The sequence below is a fragment of the Cupressus sempervirens genome, chromosome 2, assembly GCF_028749045.1.
Source record: "Cupressus sempervirens isolate cs-2001-9-10 chromosome 2, ASM2874904v1, whole genome shotgun sequence".
Taxonomy (NCBI): Eukaryota; Viridiplantae; Streptophyta; class Pinopsida; order Cupressales; family Cupressaceae; genus Cupressus; species Cupressus sempervirens.
Window position 1 is genome coordinate 705,434,108 of NC_143119.1, and position 24,975 is coordinate 705,459,082.

A 24,975-nucleotide genomic window follows, 5' to 3' on the forward strand; every position below is an offset into this window, starting at 1 on the left:
AACTTCCCAACTTGCAAAAATGTGAATCGCAATGTGTAGAACTACAGAACAAACTCACAAATCCTTTCATCAGTGCTGACTTGTAATTTTTTATAACCTAAAAAAAGAGCATGCAAGCATGGCATAGGAATAGGAAAACATAAGAACTTCCCAATTAAGACTGTTGATTTTACTAGTGCAAGATCAATCTTTGAAAACTCCACATGTAAGATCAGACATCTAACTAGCACAACCTAAACCACTAATGCTCAAGAAAGAATTATTGAAGTCGGTGCACAAAGACTAAGGACAAATAACTTAAACTAGTGGTAATCCAATCCCATGTACCTAATCAATTTGAATTTGTGCAGCTACAGAGCAAGAAAAAAAAAACTGTCAAATAAAGAAAATCCTTCCAAGTTTGAAATGGCTAATTGCTAAATAATACACTTAGGATGCAAAGTAGAATCTCCTTTCAAGAAATACCAATTCTATAACCAGCCAGAAACTGGAGCATCTCTAACAAAGAGTCATAATAAATCACTAGACCTCCGCCGACTCCTACGCCGCCTTCTGGCAGGGCTTGTGGTCCCTTCTCTGGCATCACTACTCACAGACAAATTACCTTCAGAGGCAGGACTTCCATGAAAATTTTCTCCCCATGGTCCTTGCCTAGCAATTGAAGGCATTCCTAACCTGTGATAACCTCTTGCGAGGCCCCTCAGTCTTGATGGAATGTTTCTACCACCTGTGAGGTTGGCAGATGGAGTAAATGCCTGAAATAAAAGGAAGACATTTAGCCAATTCCGCTCATCACCTGGGAAATCCAGCTCATCTCCTTCATTGCCCATATTGCCACCCTCAATCACATAGTCACCTAGTACCAAAGCACCTGGCATTGTTGCCCGAATAGTGCTTATTACATCATCATGGTCACGTTGTCGCTCCAGTCTTCGCCAGTTTCTTTGACGATCAGGATCTATTTCTTGTGGCCGAGCCAGTGGATGTTCATGCCTTGCATGCTTCCTGAGCTCTTCATAAGTTCCCACAAACGAGCATGAATCCTGTGAACAGCTCCTTGTCTTCGCATTTAAATATTTACGAGCTGCTTCCACAACTGTCCAACCTTTAACTTGGCCCCTGCAGAGAGGGCAAGCTAACTCTGGTGCTTCACATTTTTCTCGTGGCCTGTTTAAAGCTGTATCCATAGGGGAAGATAAATCTTCTTCTACAGATGCATCTTCACTGTCTGAAACTGGTCTTGGAGGTCCAAACCCCTCAAAATCTGGAGGATGTATATTATCTGAGGAATCATGCTCCAAATGTGTATGTGCAATTGGTTCCAATCTAGATGCAGAGCTTTCAACAGAATTCTCTGGAGTATTTATTGATGAAGATTTTGAATATGCCTTCCTAAACTGATCAAGGCAATTGGAATGCCTGTAGCTAGTTGCACACATGTAAGGGCGACATCCTTTATCATGTGACGAGCACAAAAGAAGAACAGCATTGTGAGGGAAGTCCATACAGACAGCACATGTAGCATCCTCCCAATCCTTTTTTAAGGAGACATCATGATTCTCTGGTGCTAAACCCTCTTTATCCTGAGTGATATTGGGTAAGTAAGGAGCCACCCTGGATCTTCTACCAACCAACTCACGGTGACTTCTTGTCTTAGGCATTTTATATTACCTGGCAAAAGTAGAACAATAATTATTTGAAGTGGGTCCAGTCAAAGGTACTATTATGCAAATCATGACAAGTTGCAAGAGAAAGCATTTCAAAATCACCCACAAAGTAACTGTATAACAAACTTGTTACTAAAATTAAAGTGATTTATTAATAGAGGCAAATTGTTTTTGCAAAAACAGTTGACCGAAATAAAATTATTACTATAGACAAATTGTTTTGCAAAAACAGTTGACTGAAATAAAATTAAGCAGTGTGAAAGTTTTAATTTTTGTAAGTTCAAACTCACCAGAAGACTCCAATTTGATAACACCACCACAAATAATTCAGAGTAATTCAGCTCATAATGTAACTCAGGTGAGTGAAACTACTAGTATAAATATCTTAAATACATCATCTACAAAAATGCCAACAGGAGACAATTTTTTATATGCTACTTATTTTGAAAATCTTAGGTTTAGTATTGAATAGTAATATTTTGATGTATTAATGGCTGTCAAATTTAACGTAAAGGGTAAGTGTTTTTGTTAACACATTCCAACCCTTGCTGCCATTGTAAATTGCCTATTGGCATTAATAATATAAATAGCTTTAACACAGTCAGTGGCTTTTACTATGGATTACAATGTTACAATATAACCCACACTATGGCAGAATATCAAACCAATCTTTCCATCATTCGAAGGAAAATGGTAAATCAAAAGTATAAGTGAGAAGCTATTACTGGGTAAACTTCCTAATTTGAGTCTTTTGGAATAGAGAATAAAACTTCTGTTGCTACTGAAATAAGGGTTGATCTGGCATTTCAGGCTTGGTTACCATGGACCCCAAAACTTTCCATCAGATGAAGGAAAAATGTAAATTGAAAGTATTAGTGAGAAGCTGCTACTGAGTAAACTTTCCAATTTGAGTCTTTTGGAATAGAGAATAAAAAATCTATTGCTACTGGAATGAGGGTTGAACAGACATTTGAGGCTTGGCTTCCATGGCCCCCAACTGCAATTATAGGCAAACACCTCGAATGGATGAAAATCAAAGCAATGCGGCTGTCAAATTGAAAAATGACGACCAAAACCACAAATATTAGCCAGTCAAATCATTTGTGGATAGAACTTCCTAACTTGAAATCTGATTGTTAAGTGAAGTAACAATTGCTCCTGGCACACAACTAAAAGACTGGTATATTTCAAGGTGGCATTCCCATGGCTCCAATGGCTGTGGATTTTTGAAAGACTAATTTCCAACTCTACAAAATGTACCACAGAACGGCAGGATGCAAAAGAGGGAAAGACAGACCACTCAACACCTAACCACTGATGAAATAAAACCTTTACAGATAGATATGAATACATTTGAGCCATGTCTTCTCCTAAGACCTTCATCACAAGTATGCTTGGAGGTTGAGATGGCTCTTCTAAATGAAGAAGCACGACAGACATGTTATTATAGACAGCTTTTTTCTTTTAACATTCTCATTTTTGCCTCTTGCAGCATTGGACAGGTATTATTGCAATTTATTTTGTTTTATATACAACAGTTCTAGAGGCCAGAGGAATGGATTATAATTAAAATATAATTGTGTTTACATTGACAGTTCCATAAGCCAGAAAATGAATTATGATTGCAATAATCAGTATTTTCCAGAAAGCAGCCCTAGAGGCCAGGCAGCCATATTTGTAGGCTTTCTATAGACTAACATGCATACAGACATCGAACAATGGGAGCTTTTATACCCCTCACGTGCAAAAGCTTTCTCCACCATGGTGTCACAGGTAATAATGATAGAATTCATTTCTTTGGTGATTCATCTGCAGCCTTAAATGTGTCTTGTACAGCAGAATTTATCTGTGCAGATAGATTTCAACACACTGGCTGAAGAAGTTGGAGGGTACTCAGTTTCGGAGTTCATTTCCATAACTTTGCTTTCCTTCCCCTTTCTGCATCTGTGATTTTGTTTGAAATCCAAAGGTAACATCTTTGAGATATGGTTTGGGTTTAAGAAAAGAAACGACCACTTCTTAGAACACCAGTTAGCAGAATTTGAACATTTTAAGGATACTTCTTCTTCTGGTTTGCAAAAGGTGTCCTAATACCCAACTGATTTTTCTGAAACTATACCCTTTTTAACTGGGTTTGTATTTGTGTTGGTTTTTCAAATAAACACCTCCTCCAGTACTGAGCATCCTCGAGTTTTAAATTGTTTAGGACCCCAATAGCTCTGCTAATATTTGTGTTGGCTTTTCAAATAGGCAAAAGCTCTTCTACCACTGAGCAACCTCAAGAGTTCTAGATTCTTTGGGGGATCAAAAAATAGATTATTAAAAAGCGTCTTTGCCTATATCTTTTTCCATTGCATAGTGTTCACAAACACTCAAGATATGCATATTCCAATTTTTATAATTAATATTTACCTTCTAACCGAACCCATAAATTTCTTAAGTTTGAGAGGATGCTATGAAAATTCTTTACATGACCCATCCAGAACTTGTCATGGCAATTTATGATTACAAGAAGTGACAAAAAGCTTGAGTATTATTTCTCTACATTTGCTGACAAATGCCCATTTGAACTAAATTTATTTCAACTTTTTGTACTTCAAAATAAGTTACACGAGAATGCACATGCTATGATCAAAGAATTCTCTAACCGTCTCTAATAGCATTCTTAAAATGTGATACAAAAATTATCAGCAACATTACCAATTTGAACACAAAATCAACTCAGAGCTTAGCCAAGAATTAATGAGTTACTCATGGTGCTAGTTGTATGACATGAAAGTCTGAAGATAATTATTTTGATCAAAGCTAACTGAGAAAATTATTTCAAGTAGATTGTGTTCATTCAACCATTAAACCTATTTAAATCATTCGGCCTATCAAATAAATATGTAAAACTACATATACATGATAGAAAATAATTCCAAAACATTTTCTTCTCTTTGGAATCATATCATTATTATCAATAAGCTCAAGCTTGTGAAGATCTTGTGTCCAAATTTTTCTAGGCATATCTCCTAGCCATAATAGTAGATCTTGGACTTCAGATCTCAAATAGTCTAAGGTTCTCAGACGACGGGATTTGAAAAATAAATTGCTTATTCACAGTATTTTCCCTGATGGATTGCAAATTTTTTTATATTCGTTTACCACTTCTACAAGTTCTCTGTCATTACTTCTAGGTTTTCTTTGCAATTTGGTCTAATTTTCAGGGTTTCCAGAAGAAAACTTTTGGGTTTTTTTAGCAAGCAACGAATTGTTTTCTGATCTTGGCAATGAAATTTAGGCTTTTACTTTTTCAGCAAGCAGCAAATTTGAAGAGTTCGAGTACATTTCAGTCTGACGTAGCAGAAACAATCAACGGAATGCAGTATATATCAGATCAAGATGTGATATCCATGAAGAAACAAGGTCATATTGCCTCATGCATCAAGCAAACAGCAAATTATGTTAGAAATGATGCAATATTTCTGGGATTTCGACTATATCATTTTTAAGACCAATCATGCTATGATGTCTAACGATTCATCACAGTTGAATTTAGCAAACCCCTGCTCAAAAAGACATAGTTCAGGATTCACTTGGGACTTGCTTCAGTACTGACTTCCAACTCCAGAAATGATTTTTTACTATGGTTCAGAGCCCTTTAGAAACACAATTACTAAGACAGTCCAAGTGTAGCAGTCAAAAAAGTTTCCAGCAGATATAACATAGACAAGAACACAATCAAGGCAAGAGAAATCTGCTAGCCTGCAAATAGTAAAGCCTGATAGCCTTACGGCAAGGGCATAGTTTGTATTTTGTAATTAATTTTAAGGTTCAAATAAGTCAAAAAAATGCAGTCATGATGGCTGTAAACAGAGATCTCAAAATTAATGAAAAGAAAACCCACAATTCATAATTCATGTTTTATGGTTTTTGATTTTGTTATCACACTCTATGCAATTATAATGGCTCTAAATATTATAAAAAACATCAGTTATTTCCCTTGTATAATGGCTCTAAATAATATAAAAAACATCAGTTATTTCCCTTCTACCTGTGTCATGCCAAGAAATACACAAAAAAGATATTTGCTTCTATGATACTAAAAGGCTCCTAAGTTACCAATGTTGGTTCTGATGCTGATGCAGGTGCGGGAGCTGATGCATGAATTTTTTTGGAGGGATTCTGGATGCATTTGGGTGTGTCCATACAAACATATATATATGCAAAGAAATGCAAGAAATATACAAAAATAAACCTTTCTATAGGTATATTAATTAAGGGACAATTGAATGCAATTTTAACTCGAAAAAGTAATCCCTAAGCTTAAATGGCATTTAATCTATATTACCACATCTACCAGGGAACCAAACATATCCAGGTCTAGTACAAACTGGATCCACAGTCCGGTCTAGTTCCCTAAAGATTCCAGCAGATGCATGATTGGGAGCAGAGATCATTTGGGATAAATCCAAGTGAACACAAGGGAGCTCCAGGACAATCCAAGTGAACACAAGGGAGCTCCAGGACAATCCAAGTGAACCAGATCTAACCTATCAATATTCTGACTTTTTTTTAGAACAACTGTCCCCTTCAACTCTGACCAGACGAGCCTAACTCAAATTCCTAACCCTAAAAGTGCCACCTAAAGCATTTCAAACACCAAAACAAAATAATTTTGGCTCATTTTCATTGCAAATAACAAATACTATTTCAAAAGGCTCAACAATGTGAACATTCATTCTTGCTTGTCATTCATCAAAAGGAGCTAAAGATAGATCGTGGAAGGTTGCATAATGGTTGCACTGTTAATCCGGCACAGTTGCAAGTGTCCATTGGCTGCTCAGAAGATCACCGAAGAATTATTTTTAAACTTTATTTGTTTTGAATGTCCATAAAATTTCTTGCTATAGAATTTACAATGGCAGCTAGTTTTAGCTCCACAAACTGCCATAAATTTAAAAAAAATACATATTCTTTTTGAAAGTATGTTGATATAATATGTGCAATTCCAAGGTGTAATATTTTGATTTGCAAGGAATGTGACAACAAGTTCATATAGTCAGGTGAAAGCGCAATTGTGTGGAATTCCTAGACCAGGCACAAAGCTTTCCCTGGAACGAATGGTGTATCTATACCATATGAGCAAGTGAAAACTTGTATTAATGAATAGGAGCAAAAAGGTGAACTTGCAAGCCATAGAGAATCATCTTTAGCAAAAAGAAGATCAAAGGGAGTGAAGCCCCCTATGATCCACTCTAATCTCAATGTTGTAGTAGATAGCTGCCCATTTTTGGCCACTTCCAAAGGATGATCCACTATGAATCAAAATGAGACTTCAGATTTTGCCAATCAAAAATGGCAAGAGAGATTTATGCAAATTGGTTGGCCTCAAATGCTATTCACTAACCATTTGGTAGAAAATGGTGACAATAGTGAGGCTCCAAAAGGATATAAGAGCCCAAGTTACAAGAAGTTGCACGGCACCTAATCAAGCCAGCAGCAGATTCCTTGAAACCCATTTAAATTATCTCATTTTTATTTTTAAATTATCTCATTTTTTATTTTTTCATTCATTGCAAAACCTGTTTTCTCTCTAACAAAGTCGTCCTAAGGCAACTTGTTAAGCTTATGAAAACACTTAGTATGGTCATCAGCCAAACATGCTCTGTATGGAAGCAAAGCAACATGGTTTTTTATTTTTTCATTCATTGTTAAAACCTGTTTTCCCTCTAACAAAGTTGTCCTAAGGCAACTTGTTAAGGTTATGAAAACACTTAGTGTGGTCGTCAGCCAAACATGCTCCATATAGAAGCAAAGCAAATTGTGCCGCCGATTATCTTCTTAGTTTGGGCAATCTATTTTGAGTATGATACTTGCACTCAGACAGACAAGCCTTGTTTTGTAAAGATATATAATGGTTATCTCCTTCACATTGAATCCATAATACTACGGTAATAAGATTCTTTCTACAGCCACAAGGATTGCTCCATATAGAGATTATTCAGTCACTGAAGGGTACAATGCGACATTTCATAGACTCTTCATTGATCCTGATTTGCACACTGTACTCAACCACGACTACATTGATGTTGTACACTCAAGGTAGTGAGCCTCTCAGAAATAACTTCAAGAAGGATGCTCACACTTGGTAGTACACCCATGGCCAACAATTTCAACACTACAACCCCTCACAATCATTAATTCTATCAAATACATTTTTTTTTAATCATTCAGGTTTTATTTAAAGTTTTTTAATATTTAGCTACTATCATGTATAAACTCTCCCCATCTCTACTTTGTCTGTGAAGGTTGTTCATTCATGTAGTGAATTGCACCCCAAAGGGCAATGAACTTAGCATATGTGCATTCCAACTTACACTTACTTTTACACAAACCTACAAGGAAAGGGACATGTGGTTGTGGGATATGGAGCCAGGGCACCATATCTTGAATGTTCACTTCCCAACATGTTGCACTTGATGAGTTCGCAAGCAAGCACACTTATGAGTGCAATTGCCACAGTCCATGGTGAATAAGGGATTGTCTAGTTCCTGTAACTAAATCCACAATCCATTTGCAATTGCCAACAGAGTTAATGCTTTCCAAAGCACCTCTTAACACTGCCACAAGTAGAAGAGAGGTTTAGTTATCCTGCTCTGCCTGCATGGTTTTAACCGAATTAGGCAGACAAGAACCAAATCAATGACTGCATACAAGAAAGTAACAACTAGTGGCCCAAAAGGGTGTCCCATCACTATGGTCATTTTCACATGAGAAAGAGATACTACTCCAGCATAAGTAAGTTATCTAAACCTACATTACTCGTCAAACAGTAGCAGAGGTAATGAAAATACATGAATAGAACTTAAAAAGACAACATCCAACTGCATCACAATACAAGAATGTTACTACCATCTAACTTAACTGACACATGGCATGAAACAAGGGAACAAAGATTGACATTATGTCTAAAATATTAAATTTTCAACCATGTGACCACATAACAGGGACCACGTGAAAAGCCTGCAAAAAAATAGAATCCCATGCACACTGAATGTAGAAACAAGTAAAAAAAACGATGTAAGAAGTAGAGCAATGCATGCAAAGGATTTGTGTTATGTGAGCCCCATCAACACCAGGGATATCTATGAACAAGAAACATAACTGTCGGTTGCCAAGCAAAATGTTGCAAGATGAGCACCCTACTATCCATCTACACAACATTCTGCAAAACAAGTAAAAAAAACGATGTAAGAAGTAGAGCAATGCATGCAAAGGATTTGTGTTTGTGAGCCCCATCAACACCACGGATATCTATGAACAAGAAACATAACTGTCAGTTGCCAAGCAAAATGTTGCAAGACCAGCACCCTACTATCCATCTACACAACATTCTGCAAAAGACAAAGTCAAGTTGACCGTCATCACTCCATAATGAATAAAGAGAATATGTCCAAACTGCATTGCAGTACATTTGAAAGAGAATCTCCACAAAACAATGCCTCCACCATTTTCAAAGAGGGTGCATGGTATCTACTATATAGCATTGGAGTCAAGTTCCAAGCTGACGAAAAGCTTGAAAATTAAAATATGCAATCAATACTAATGAAATGACCTTAACCACCATAGAGAAAAACAAATGATGGATTTGTCACACATAGTATCTCTTTCCCTCTTGTTATGGGCATCCAATAGGGTTTCCTTCTCACTTTAAAAATATTGTTTCCCTTAATCAAATCTCCAGAGGTTTGAAAACCTGTGTTGTGCTTGCAAGTTCTCAATGTAATATATCATGGTCTCATCTTCCGTGTCATGTTGGGGCTTACCTCTCTCACTTTCACCTCCCAGCTAATCCTTCAGTGTATCCTCCAGATGCATACTCTTGCACATGACATTAACGCATTGCTGTTCTCTATTCCTTTCTCCTGCTTATGCTTCACGGTATGCTCCAACAATTTATCATCACAAAGTACACACTTCCATCAAAACGTCCTCGAATATTTAAATTCCTGTTTGATACATGTTGAATTTCAAGAGAGGTCCTCCCCCTTTGGAATCATCAAATCATTTACCTAGAAAAATTCTGATTTCGCAACCATGCTCTCCTTTGGATTTGCAATATCTGTTACGGATCTTTATTTGTTCTCTCAGCCTTGCAACAATTTTTTTGGGGATTTTTCAACTTCCTTTATTGATCAAGCATCCATTTGTCTTGGAAGTAAAGTACCTCCCTTACAAGATTGAAATATTGCTGAAAATTGAAACAAACCACAATGAAACAATTGCACTTCTATTTATGGCAGTTTTGAGTTGGTTTTTCATTCTGTTATTTATACTATTTGCATCAACCTTTTTAAAGGCCGTAAACTTGAATCAAATACATATCATGTTTTTAGCATCTTTCATACGGTATCAGAGCATTGAGAGAAAATTGTAAGTAGTCATTGCTGTTTTCTTCGATGAAGATCCAAAGGGCATCTAAATGGTATGCTGGTGGAGGATGAAATGGGGAGGCAACTAATTAGTTGGCAGCATGAGAGCTAGGAAGGTAGTTCAGTTATTTGTGATCATATAAACCAGTGTTAACTTACTATTCTTTATCTGAGGTGTGAGGAATTGCTTACTACTGCAAGTTGCTTTAACTTGCTGCCATCGAACTGTTGCTGCTTCATTCAGGAGCTGATCCAGATGCAATTAAAACTCTTGTAAGGACAAATTGGAGTAAGGCAGTGACGGTGTAAGCAAGTAATATGCTGGCATAAGGATACAGCAACTGTTGCTGTCACATGCTGGAGACTACACCGTTGGGTGGTTTGAACTATATGGATCGAAGATTAAGCAATAATATAATCCTTAAGGCATGTTTCTAGGTATGTGTGAATTTCACATAAAAAATTGTTAGAATATGCAATGTTTTGTGCATTCATTAGAGAGGTGTAAGGAGTCAAAAAGATTTTCAATTAAATTATGAGTCCAAACCTTTGAAATTGTTTGGATCCAATGGGACAATTAAAGATCTAAACTTAAAAATAACTACAATTGCTAAGTTTAAAGGGTACAATTTTCATACATGACAGATAAAGATACAATTACTTTGATGTAGATGACGCAATAAAATAGATGGATAAAGATCATAAGGCCACAACAATGATTGATCTCGGTCTATCTGACCCATATTTGCATCATATTGATCTAACAAAAACATCAAAGTAAATATGGTAGAGGTTTAGTTCTTTATTTAGTTAACAAGCCTAAAGTGCTAAAATGTCCATAAGGCAAAAACTTTTTCATTTTAAAAATAAACGAGGGAGACAATATTTTTCAACAAATTAATACATTTTGTTCCGTCCTTACTCGTATTGCAGGTGTAAACTTCATAATCAATGATGATGTTAAAGCAATCTTACTAAGTAGCATGCTTTCATGTTTTGATCTTATTATTTTACATTAAACAAGATAAATCCTAGTTTGGGAACTGTGATTTCTTATTTAAATTGATGAGGAGATTAGAGTTGGAAATAATCATTCAACTATTAAGAAATTAATTTGTTTGTTTAGATCTCTAACATTTCAACAGAGAGAACTTAAAGGCTATTATTGACCAAAAGGCAGATAGGTTCAAATAAATTGTACTCAGAGGGCCAAAGATCTCATTGAGGGGAAATGAAGAAAAAGGAGCTCTTGCTTCATCCAAAGGGAAACACAGCACTGTGCAATGCACAAAAAAACTCACCCCACTCACTTATATGCTTTAGTAATTAAATGCAGGGTTCTATTGGAGGTTGGAAGAAATGGAAGCAGGAGGAAATCATATGCCAAGCTAACTTCTCACTTTGGGATGATTCATTGCATGGGAAGCAGTTCTTCATTTACATATCCTCAAGGAGCCTAGTGAGTGTACTTGATGTATCTACAATGGTTGAGGTTTTGTAGAACAAAGGAGTGTTTGTTTCCACAACACTAGAGGAGAGATTTTAGATAAGATGTTGACTTTTGAAGACGAGTTTCTCTCGTGTGCAGCATAGGGGAGGAATTTCAACACACTTAGAGAAGATGCGACTTCCAAAGGAAAAATATTCTCATTGTGCAAGAAGTTGGCAACACTTAGTATCTGTCAAATTGTGCAAAGGTTTGCAAGTTCTTTAATTAGGAGATAGGCTTATGGAGTCAGAATAGAGTTTTCTATGTGAGAGGAGGATTGGTGAAGATGCTTAATCAAAGTCTCTAGAATGGTTCTCTAGAATGGTTGTTACGATCAACTCTTGTGGTGTAATAAGCAGATAATGTTGCATTATTACATTGCCACCTTTGTCTTGGTTGATTGGTAATGGCAGTTACAGTCAAATTTTTATTTCGTTGTTTCCACTGTATGTATCAATCTTTTTAGAGGTTGTGTAGCTTTGAATCAAATACATATCAATTTTTTTGAACCTTCAACTTGGAATCTATTTGTTAAGGTCCAATAAGTCCATGCCTTAGAACAGGGTATGAAGCTTTTTGTGTGGTGCACCACAAATCCAACAGTACACAGACCCAAGAAAAGGCCATTAGCAACCACAAATCATCATTGACAATTAGATTTCCAATCTATTCAATTACATTCACTTCAGAGATCACTGATAAAGCCAACGGGATCCAGTCTGAAATTCTGAAATGTTATTGATTTGCAGCATCGGTCGGATAAGCCAAATCGATAAAATCAAATCATTATCCACTACACTTATACATTCAATGACTATCCATTTTTGTGATATTGATATTTATATTATTAATGTGTATTGAACTGGCATATGTGTGTGTGTGCGCACATGCATGCGTCATGTATTTTTATTAATCCAATAAATATTAATAACACTATTTCTGAAGATCAATTAAAACTCTGAATGTCGATCAGATAATGATAGACTGTTTTCTTGCGAAGTCAATTACACATATTAAATTATTGTTTGTAACAGACAGTTCTATACATAAGATCGAACATATATATATGTTCAAACAGTATTACTGTTCAAAACATATATATGTGATCAATATATATTATTTGCAGATAGTGCATATTGTAATTGCTCATGCCAAATAATGGCTATTGATCTCAAACAGCATAGCAGCTGATCCGTGATTAATGTAAACAATAGTTATGGAAACACATACAATATTAATTGGGTGCTATTACAAGTAACACATTCTCCACATAAACAACTATAAGTTTGAAATATATATAAAGATCTGCATTGTTTTCTTTAGAATATTTCTGCAAACAAAAGAGAAAATTATGTCAGACTGAAAAATATCATAACAGTGTTGATTCTAATCCTTTGCATTAAAAAATGAAAATTACCCCAATATACATAATCTGATCTAAACTTTTAACATGGTATCAGAGCCTCATTGAAGAAAAGATCAAGATCAGATAAAACTGAACAGAAAATCTAATCACCATTAAAAGAAATTTAATAAGCGAAAATGGTGAGCAGAATTAGATTTGAAGACAGACTTGAGGGAGCCACAAATTTCATCTCTTGGAAATTTGGAATAATGATGGCACTAAGAGAACAAAAATTAGACTATCTGTGGAAAAGGTTGCACCTATACCAAATGACGAGAATGAGAAATTTCAACGGAAAAGGAACAACAACAAAGACATGAAGATTCCAGTAGATGCAGTAAAAGATCAAATAGTTCCAGTTATATCAAAGTTGGACAGTACAGATAACTTATTTACCTTCCTAGATAACATGTATGAGATAAACAATACCAATAGAGCTATCGCCCTAAAACAACAACCGCATTATGTAAAAATGAACAAGGGTGAATCTACTACATATTTTATAAGAATAATTGAGTTAAAAGATCAGCTATCTACTTTATCGCCATATAACTAACAACAAGGAATTAACTATGCGCCCTCAACAATCTTCCCACATCCTGGGCATCATTCATGCAAAGGGTAAGTGCCCAATCCAAACTTCCTAAATTCGACCGATTGAAAACTGACAGTATTTAAGAAGAATCAAGACTAATCACCAGAGAGATCGGAATAAATAATCCTTGTGAAGAGATCCAAGTGTTGAATACAAACTAACACAAGAAAGGGAAGAAAGCTAACTTCAAACAGAAGAAGGGAAAGAACATCTGAAGCATCTCAACATATCACACAATTCAAATAACAATTGGATAATCTAGATGAAAACACAAATGAGGAAGTCAACACCGGTGATAATTCCACCTACCCCGTAAAAGGAATTGGGACCTGCAGAATTCAGCTAAAATCTTAAGTTTAACTTCAACTAATTGGAGCACTATTTGTGCCTGACATCAGAAGAAACTTAGTCTCTATCTCAGCCCTTGAAGACAAAGGATACTGTATTATCTTCCAAGATGGAAAACTTCTAACATGGTCTCGAAACTCAAACATAAAGAAGACTTACACTATAGGTACTCAAGATGGATATCTGTACAACCTAAGCACTATTCAACCTCAAGCACTAATCCATGGTGTTGCTACTACAAATGAAATATGGCATAAGAGGTTAGGGCATCTTCATTATCATGGTCTACCCTCCATAGAGAAAATTGTTAAAGGCTCACCTAAACTAAATTAGGATCATAAAGGAATATGTGAAGGGTGTGCTTTAGATAAGAATACAAAAGGGACTTTTCATAACCGCGAGAGCAAATCAAGTAGTATCCTTGAACTTATTCGTACTAACTTATGTGAACCAATGTCAGTATCCTACTTAGGAGGAGTTTTGTACTGTGTTATCTTTATTGATGACTATTCAAGGAAAACGTGGATTACTTCTTGAAATTTAAAGAATATAATGAAGTCCTATCAAGATTTAGAGAATTCAAAGCCTTAGTTAAAAATATGTTTAGAGAATTCAAAGCCTTAGTTAAAAATATGTTTGGGAAAAGAATAAAAATCCCAAGGTCAGATAATGGGGGAGAATATATTTCTGAGACCTTTAAAAAAAATTATTGTACAGCAAGGATCAAGAGGGAGTACACAGCTCCTTACAACCCAAAAAAATGAGGTGGCTGAACGGAAAAAGATGACAATAGTAGAGTCAACCATAGCCATGTTACATGATCAAAACCTTTGGATTTCATTTTGGGCTGAAGCCTATAGCGCAATTGTATACATACAAATAGATGTCCTCACTCCTATCTAGCCAATATAACAACTGAAGAAGTATTTACTAGAATCAAACCTGATATAAGCCACATTAGAATATTTGGTTGTTCAGTCTACATTCACATCCTCGAAGAGAAAAGGTCCAAACTAGAACCATTGAGGTAAAAAGGAATATTAATCGAATATAGTGAATCATCCAAAGCCTACAGAATTTACATTCCTGGTTAGAAACAAATTGAGCTTAGCAGATATGTTATATTTGAGAAAGACTTGCATTTAAAAGATCCAAAGACATGAATGAAACAGATGATGAGTCTCCACAAAATATAGAAGAGGATCTTAGACCTGAAAATCAGAGGGAGACACATGTAGAGGATAATGAACCTCTGAATCCTACTCGTGAACCTAGTAACACCATTGTTTCTCAAAAAAGGCCTATGGGCAAGAAAAATAAATGAAGAAGCAAAAAAACTATGCATCCCCTAAGGGTACCTTTAAAGAAAGTAAGAAACCTAGATGCTATTCAAACTATGTTGCTCTGATGAGCTTATGTATTAAATCTGAACCTCCCAATGTTGAAGTAGCACTACAAAAAGTGGAAGATTAAAATACAAATAAGGGGCCATTAGTATTAAACATGCGGGCCATAGAAAATTTAACAAGGTGACATTAGCCGCTATCCATAGCAGATAAGGAGAACCATCTGACAAGAAGAGGAGAATGGGATTTAAGAAACTGACAACGAATGTGCCACATAGGCAAGGGACTCACCATAAACCAAACAATTGAAGAGCTAATGGTTATGGACCCAAACCATCCCTTGACGGTTCAAATTAATGATGAAGCATGTGGGATTTCTACATGGAGGGGGGGGGTGATTTCTATTTATTTGACAACCGTCATGGAAATGAAGCATCAGAACCAGTAAGATATTGAACAGGAGGAAAAATTTGGTAAGCCAAAGTTAAAACATTCCCTCCTGGATATGCAATCCTAATTCCTGCCTGAATTGATCCCAACAATTTAAAACCTGAATCTAATGCAACCATAAAAATCCTAGAGGCCTCAAGAAACACATACAGGAAATCCTGAAAAAGAGAATAAATTGCTCAATTTTCCTTCTAATGTCCTTTTCCTCATCTCTGGTGCAGGAGCACCAGGCAAACTAGCAATCACGACCACCCAAACATATCGAATTTCACTTTGTTTGTTTTAATTTTGATCTAAAAATCTCTATCTGGTTCTTTGTTCATAATGGGTGAATGATGGGCATCCGTCAAATCATGAAGGATTGAATTTTGTCAAATGTGACCGCCCGATTTAGTAGCCATGTGCGTAAATGTTGAATCGCAGAGAAGGAAAGTGAACTGTTTAACAGAATGCCTTGTTGAAATATGATTTCATGGATTGCAATGACTGCAGATTTGAATAGAAAACATTTGTAAAAAAGTCTTAACAAATCAAATGGGCAAATGTAAAGCCCAATTCCACAAACTCTTATCAACATCCTCGCGTCGTGGTGTGTAGTGTGGATATTCATTTAATGGAAAAGGTTTTAGAAACTTTCATTATGTGTATTGATCAGTTCCATTCCCAACATCAAATCCATCAACCTGAGGAAACCAAATGCTCGAAGGCATATCGAATGGTAGATAAAACATCTATTGAAAAGGCACCATGCTGAATGAAAATTGAGCTGGCATCAAATTGGTACTACATCAAATAGATACCAAGGAGACATACTGGTTACATGAGAAGCCGTAGGTCTTTAGACTGGCAGAGGAAATGAAATGATGGCAGTAACTTTCTTTATAAAATCAAATTTCAGTTCAAACAAACAAAAGGGGGTGAGGTGGGAAATTGAGGTGCACGCAAGTAAAGGAACATATCAGCCAAAACAGAAGAAACTGTAAAGGTAAAGATAAAGTTTAAGGTCGGTCAGAAGATACAGGAAGTGAATTACAGAGATTTGTTACTAAGACTGAGCAGAAAAAAGTACAGAGATTTAGTGAGGAATAACATGTAGAGGCAATGCATATTGATATAATTAATATGTTTGCACAAATTGATGAATATATTCAGTTCAAGTGAATTTATTTTCTTAAGTGTACAAAAATGTATAAATTCAAAAGCAGAGAATCTTTGTTTTTACTTGTTTTGGTGTTCGCTAAGCTGGAGATCGTCGCGAGGAATTGTGTCTTGCATCAAAGCCAGCCATCCTACGCATGGAGAATATCCACCAGGACCTGCAGGTAAAAGTGTTTGTGTAGAAACTTGCATGGTTGTTGCAGGCAAAAAACCACTGATCGGAAGGGTGAGAAAGATGTCACCTAGAAGAGGAATGTCTCGCATCAAAGAGGTGTTGGAATGGTTTCTTGAATTGATAAGGAATGATCTCAAGGATGGTACACCAAACAAAGTGAGATGGGCTACTAGAAACATGGGAGACCCGGGAAGTGAAGAAGAAAGTGAAGTACAAATAGAAGAAAATAACATCTGGAAGCCAGAGAAATCTGAGGGCTATTTCAAGAATCGCAAAGAGTAACAAGGAGTATGTACCAAACTTTCTGGAACATTACAACCATAAGAGCTAATTGATTGGATAGGAGGACTCAAAGAATATTTCGAGATGGAGGAAACAAAAGATCAAGGGGCCCAAACAAAATTGAAGGTGCATGCTATGCCATAAAGAAATGATTACAAAGAGAACAAGAAGCTAACAAAGATCCTTGGATAACAAGAAGGAACCTGATGGTGGCAAGGTTGAAGCACAAATTCATTCCTGTAGACTATGAAAAGGAGTTGTAGAAGAAATTGCTGAATTTGAAACAAAAAGATTATTGTAAAAGATTTCACCAAAGAGCTCTACAATTTGGCTATCTGGTCAAGAAGACATGAGATTGATAGGGAGAAATTAGCTCGGTATGTAAATGGTTTGCAGTTTGACATCAAGATGAAATGAGAATGATAAGGGTTACTTCAGTGGAAGAAGCTTGCCAATCTGTCTTAAAGGCAGAGGATAAGTTATGGAGAAAGCAAGTAAGCAATTCCAACAGTTGAAGAAGATTTACAACTGACTAAGGGAAAATGAGCACCAATAAGAGAAAGCAAGTTAAAGAAGAATTCAATCCTAAATGGAATAAAAGAGTGGGTCCAGGCGTTCCAGCAAGTGGGCATGGTGGCAACTGCAGAAGGTTTTCCAACAGTTATTTCCAATGTAAAGAGGTTGGCCATCATCATTTGAGTGTCCTCAAATTCAAAAGGGAACCAAGAAGAGTGTAGCAAGAAACCACTTAATTCAAGAGGATGAGGAAAGTAATGCATCCATAAAAGACAAAAACTGATGCACGAGCATCCAGGGTGTAAAGGCAATCCTGCATCACCCAAAAAAATTGTCAATTTTCCAATAAGGGTTGTCTTTGTGCGAAGTTACCATCTCTGGAAACTTCACTATTTTTAATAAATTGTTCATTTGAACCCCAAATGTTCTAATTTCTTGCTCGGAGGTTCACTTGGGTTATATAAGTCTGCCAATAAAGTTTCATTGCAAGATCAACTCTAGTTTTGAAGATAATTCAGTTTTGGAAGAGGAGTACAAAAACGTTAAACTCAATTTTGAAGGCTTTGCCAATAAAGTTTCATTGCAAGATCAACTCTAATTTTGAAGATAATCAGTTTTGGAAGGGGAGTACAAAAACTTTAAACTCAATTTTGAAGGCTTTAGAGGCTCCGTAAAAGGGGTCAAAACTTGACTAACTGACACTTCACATGGAAGGAGCTATACAGCACCAAAAGGCATCCAAAAAGTAGTTATAATAGTCAATCGGGTCAATGAGTCAAAAGTTATGGCCAAAAAAAGCACTGGCTTGAGTGAAGAAAATAAAATTCCTTCAAACACTCATTTGAGCTCCAAAAACCATTTGGGGCATATATTTTCACATATTCCAATGTAAAGAAAAGTAATTTTAGGATATTTGGTCTCAAAAAAATTGGGAATTTAGAAATTCCAAACCTTCTAGGGCAGTTAAAATTCCCTTTATAAGAAGGCCAATAAAGTTATCTAGGGCAATTCTGATGGGTATTTGATGGCTGTCTTGCAGATTATTGTAAAATGGAAATGCCCATGTGGCTGTAGTGTGTTATATTTCTGAATGTCGTCATGTCATTTCATTGAAGATAATAAAAAGAAAAAGCTCGTGCTATTACAAGTTGTTCTGTTCTTGCAATTTGTTGTTTCTTTCTCTATTTTGTTGAGTGAGTTTGCATTATTAAGGGAAGTAACCTTCATCAAAGACCAAAAGGTGTGTCTCTCATGATGTGAAGAGTTTGGTGAATCCCAAGGTATTGACGAGGAACCATCCCAATGAAATGCTGGAGGTAAGTGTTGCAAGGTTATTGTGGACAGTGGTAGTACGGATAACCTAGTTTCAAAGGAGATGGTCGACAAGCTAAATTTGAAGAGGAGTAAGCATTGTTGTCCATATAAAATCTTATGATTACAAAGGGAACATGAAATAATTGTAATTGAGCAATGTTTGATCAGATGGTTGTAAGAATGTATTACACTGACTAGAAAGATGGTCAGAAGTATAGGATGAATCAGCTAAGGGAGAAGGAGAAGCATGCAAATGAATCAAGAACTAGAGTCTGTCGTGGTGCTAGAAAGCAGCCAATAGAGGAAGAAGATGGAGTTGTACACAATGATGTGCAAGCATTTAAAGGTCGGATTTCAAGAAATCAAGGACAGACTTGATTCACAATCATCGCAGCAATGCAGTAAGGGAAAGAGGTTAGCAGTCCAAAAGAATGTGGCCATCGGAAAGATGGTTCAAGTGATGAATTTGAGGGAAAACAAATGAGTGGGAGAGGAATGGCTCCCATAGACAAGGAACAGATTTGGATCAGATACAAGCCTGGGATCACCATCTCATACAATTTTTGAAGTTCTCAAGTTTCCAACTCATGGGACATTTCTCTTACAAAATGTTTCTGGTGCAGGTGAACCTAGGCAAACTAGCAATTAGCACCACCCAAATACAACTAATTTCACTTTGTTTTAAGTTTCATCTACAAATCTCTCTCTATTCTCTGTTCATTCTGGAAGAATCATGAGCATCCATCATATCACAAACTATTAAATTTTGTTAAATATGACTGACTGATTTAGTAGCCATGTTGGTAAAACTGGAATCATGGAGAAGGAACATGAACTGTTTAACAGAACACCTTGATGAAATATGATTTCATGGATTGCAATGATTTCCAGATTTGCATAAAATATATTTGATACACAGTCTTAACAAATCAAATTGGCAAATATAAAGCCAAATCCCACAACTCTTATCGACATGCTCACTTCATGGTGCATAGTGTATTCATCAAATGGAAAAGGTTTTAGAAGTTTTCCTCGTGTGTATTGATCAGTTCCACTCCCAACATCAAACCAATAAACCCGAGGAAACCAAATGCTGGAAAGTCAATTGTACGGTAGATTGAACATCTATTGAAAGACACCATAATGAATGAAAACTGAGCTGGCATCGAATTGTTACTAAATCTAATAGGTACCTAGAGAAGAGAAATTGGTAACATGAGAAGCCCATAAGTCTTTAGACTGGCAGAGGAAAAAAAGCAATGGCTGTTACTTTCCTAATAAAATTAGATTCAAATTCAGCTGAAGGAAAGGGGGTGCAGTGTCAGTGCTATGCAGGAATAGAGGAAACTATTGGCCCAAACGAAAGAAGCCAGGGTAGAGATAAAGTTAAGGTCAGTCAGAAGATCCGGAGAGTGAATTACAGAAATTTGTTAGTAAGCCGAAGCAGGAAAATGTATAGAGCATTGTAAGAAGTAATGTGCAAAGGCAATGCATATAATTAATATGTTTGCAAAAATTGATGAACGTATTCAATTCAAGTGAATTTATTTTCCGAACTAGAAAAAAACGTATTGATTCAAAAGAAGAGTCTCTGGTTTTGCTTGTTTTGGTATTTGATAAGCTGGAAACTGTTGAGACAAATTTTGTCTTGCATCAATCTCAGCCTTGAACAATGTACTCAGTTCGCAAGCATAATTTCAAAGAAAATGTACACCTAAGGTAACCAATAGATCTAAAAATTGAATGGTTGATGCACTTCCAATAGTAATTCGATGAATTTGACCATGCGAACTATAAAAAAACGTATTGATTCAAAAGAAGAGTCTCTGGTTTTGCTTGTTTTGGTATTTGGTAAGCTGGAAACTGTTGAGACAAATTTTGTCTTGCATCAATCTCAGCCTTGAACAATGTGCTCAGTTCGCAAGCATAATTTCAAAGAAAATGTACACCTAAGGTAACCAATAGATCTAAAAATTGAATGGTTGATGCACTTCCAATAGTAATTTGATGAATTTGACCATGCCAAGAACAATATCAATGTCAATATTCAAGGTAACCGAGTTGAATAATTTAATGCAATCTCAAAGACTAACTTATTTTTTGCACCACTGTATGTTTTAATACAATGCCAGTGCTCCAAGATTTAAAATGATGTTTAAACAAGAAAAATTTACAAACAAAGCTTATGGGCATAGTGAGGACATTGTATAATGCAAAGGAAGCCCTTCATGAATCAGCCTGCACTGGAAGATGTGAACAGAGTCAGCAAAAGCATAATACAATCTGCCATCGATGTCACTGATATACCAGCAAGCCAGCCCATAGAGGTTGCCAAGTTTTAGTTGCAAATCACATCCACAATCAACAGACTTCATGTATAAGAGTGCTTAACAAATAAGCTAAATCAAAATTTAAAATTTTGGTAGTTCCAGTTCAAGTTTATAAATGCAATGCCTCCTCTTACTTAAAACGGGAAAAAGTTCTAAGTAAAAAGATATGTCACACCCAAGTAAAATTGTTTTACCAGGCATAAAAAACGTGTTATATCTTCAGCAAAGTATTATTATTCAAACTCCAATAATTTACCTATTATCGAGCATGTTCTAGTCATCCTCCTATGTGTCAAAAAGGCATCAGAATAACATAGGGTAGTTTAATACGATGGCTTAACTAAAAGTGCAGTTCCAATGTTATTATGCTGAATTTGGTATTTGAAAGTTAAACTGTAAAAGGGTGCTCAGATAATGCAGACTTCATTGGTCTTTCCAACCATGCTCCTTTACCCTGGTAATAATGGAAATGCCTGTGACACTAATGATAAAGAAACAAATTTTTGTTGGATGATATGTTAACTTACCTACCAAAGCAAAAGCTCGGTGCAAGAAGATCCAGCTCCATTTCCAGTAACATAAGAGTAATTGCAATTACTGTGGAGAATAAGATCATCAATACTAGCACTGTAAGAAGAGCAAAATACCTAACAAATGCACATCAACCATAGAAGTGAGAGAAGTAAAATCACTACTAAATGTAAATCAATCCAAAAAGTTTCAAAAGAGTGTGAAAACCAACTAAAAGTAAGAAGAAAAGTAATTGGACACCTGATACAAGGGTTGGATCAAGGAAAGTAAGAAGGATGACAATGTGGAGGAAGGAATAAGATGGATTGGAAAAGAAACTTCCTTGGATAAAGTGTTAGATTGCCTAGCAAAGATAGTAGATCAAGCTCCAGTTACAGAAAAGTCAAAGTTAATCAAAGAGAATATTGTAACTACTGTGGTGAATGAGGTCAACATTCCTAGAAGTAAGTGAAACAAAATACCTACTAAGCATACATCAATCATAGAGTTCAAGGAAAAAGCAAATACCTACTAGATGTATCTCAAACCTAAAAATGTAAGAAAAAAGTGAAAACATAAATAAACAATAAAAGTAAAATAGAAGAACTGGAAACACTCCAATCAGGGTTAATCAATAAATATGATTAATAAGGAAAGTAAAAGGGATGACAAAGAGAAAGAAGGCAAAAAAGTGGTTTAAAATAGAAAGGGATCTCCTATACAATTAATGAATGGTCTCTGACAGCACCTGTTGGGCTAGTTTGTATGAAATGTTCACTATCTCCACTATTAAATTTGATCCCTACAGTTAGGTTAGCAAACATCAACTGTAAAATACACCAAAAAGTGTCCCCCAGATGCAAATCCAAAAGGCATTGACAGGAAGCAGCCTAGACAATGCACAAAACAAATAATCATGAGCAAAACTGCATTAAAGAAATAGTTTATAAATAAAAGAACAGGGACACTAAAATATCACTCTTTTCTATTCAAAGTCTACCATGTTTACCCACAATATCGATGGACATCAAAATGCGCATCATTGGTAAGAACGTTATGGTGAGCACAACACATTACCAGCCACTGGCCACTCAATTGATGTGCTCAAGGATAGGTATTAATTGTGAAGATGAAATATCTACACTACTTGTAGCTTCCACAAGCACACCCCAGCCGCAAAACTTGATTTCCTTAAAGATGCTGAACAGAGAGCCAAGTGATAATAAAGTTCAACATAGTGGGCATGAGTTTTCCAGAGTCCATGTAGTGTGCGCAACTATTTCTAGAAAACCTGTGTATATATTTTGAGTCACTTGAATATGGAGAGGAAGGCTATGGAAAAACTACAACCATCTTCTTTGTTTACAGAAGAAAAGCTAATAATAAAGGAAACAAAAGGTTATCATCAAGAACGCCACTGCAGCAAATTCTCACATAAAAATCCCTGTAAGAAGCTCATGAAAAAATGCATCTTCTAAAGAAATCAGAGCAAGCCTCAGCACTGGTAAGGCAAAAACGTGAACAAAGAAAACATCCAGCTCCTCCAATCAGGGAATCCTGATTACGAAAGCTGAATAGACATGCAACTTCAAGGATCACGACCCCATCTTAACTCGCCAAAGTTTTAGTTTGAACAAGCGAAAGGCACATGGGTGACTACTGGGAGACGTCGTTTAACATCATTCCTGAGCCCTTTAAAATATTTATATATAGTCACTTTCCCAAACGAATTGCTTGCCCTAGAGCTCCCTTTACTTCTCTTCGCTTCATGGCACATCCAAGAGCGAATTCTCACAATTCCACTCCGATAGATACAACCCATATCAGTTGGCTTAATCCACTCAAATCATTCTTCGTTGGCAGCAAAAACAAGTCTCGAAAATCACCAATTAAATCTGCGTTTCAATTATGCACGTCGAATAGTGCCCTAACCCTTGAATTCGCCAATCCCAGATACAGAAACCCAAAAAAAGATCTTCGAATCTTACTTTCTGGCATTCGACGATATAACAGAATCAGATTATCCTATAATGCGAATGAGAAAAGAGGCAAAACAGGTCAAACGAGACAAGAGCCTGGCCAGGGCAAGAGAGAAAAGAGGCTAGACAGGGCTCAATTTCACTTAATGCGAACTGTGCCATAGACCACAATCGAAACAAAGCAAACCCTCATTCTGGATCATCTCAATCCCTAAATAACTAATACACCCGTTTTGCAGATTCAAATAAATTCCCCGAAGGAATCATAATGCCAAGTGGGTTCAAGCAAGAGAGAGAAAACGTATCGACGTACCGTTGGGGAGAAAGAAAGCGGCGAAGAGGAAGAATGGCGCACGCAGACGGAGGAGTTCTCTAACAAGATTGTCCTGCCATTTGTTCGTCGATCCGTCAGAACACAAATTGTCAGCTTTTTAAGCCTCGAACCCTCCGGATTTAAGGCTAACAATAATGAGATAATTAATAACTACGACGTTGCTTCCGCTGCAGCGCGCATTAATGATCCCCGCTTGCTTCCCTTCCTGTCAATGCCAATTGCTTCGCAATCGGCAATGAATAACCACCGAGAGACTTCACCCACGCCCCTTCCATTTCGCGCCATGTGACCGTCGTGGAAATCTAGATATACCCAGTAAGCGTGTCTTTAAAAAAGTAAGAAATAAGGAGCTAACACGTGTGACCTCTGGCTGTATAAAAACCGCCTGAGAATATGCTCGATACGACTTAGAAGTCTAGAGACGTGCCGTTGTATCATGGGATATGTCTACCACCAATCATATCTCAGCTTTATATTTTTTATTCATTTCAAATGAATAATAAAAAGGAAAGGAGTTTTTATAGTTTACCAACTAGTCATATGTACGATGATAATAATATGTTGGTATTCTTAATTTTTTCTTCAATAAAGCAATCACAAACAAATGAATATTTGAAATAAGTTTATGAGGTGAAATAATCTATGGGATCTATGGATAGA

General features: G+C 36.3%; 1 protein-coding gene across 2 annotated transcripts; it reads right to left on the minus strand.

The window, feature by feature from the left end:
- Positions 1-297: 297 nt before the first annotated feature.
- Positions 298-24,595, minus strand: LOC149575326 (uncharacterized). 2 transcript variants are annotated; one of them, XM_089815098.1, is made up of 3 exons: positions 24,295-24,595; positions 22,020-22,089; positions 298-1,671 (listed from the first exon to the last, which is right to left on the minus strand). In XM_089815098.1, the coding sequence occupies exon 3, from the start codon at positions 1,659-1,661 to the stop codon at positions 510-512; it is 1,152 nt and encodes a 383-aa protein (XP_089671224.1). In that variant the 5' UTR covers positions 1,662-1,671; positions 22,020-22,089; positions 24,295-24,595; the 3' UTR covers positions 298-509. The 2 variants fall into 2 exon arrangements, with proteins under 2 accessions (XP_089671224.1, XP_089671223.1); XM_089815097.1 differs by lacking the exon at positions 22,020-22,089 and having other exon boundaries at positions 24,295-24,524.
- Positions 24,596-24,975: the final 380 nt, after the last annotated feature.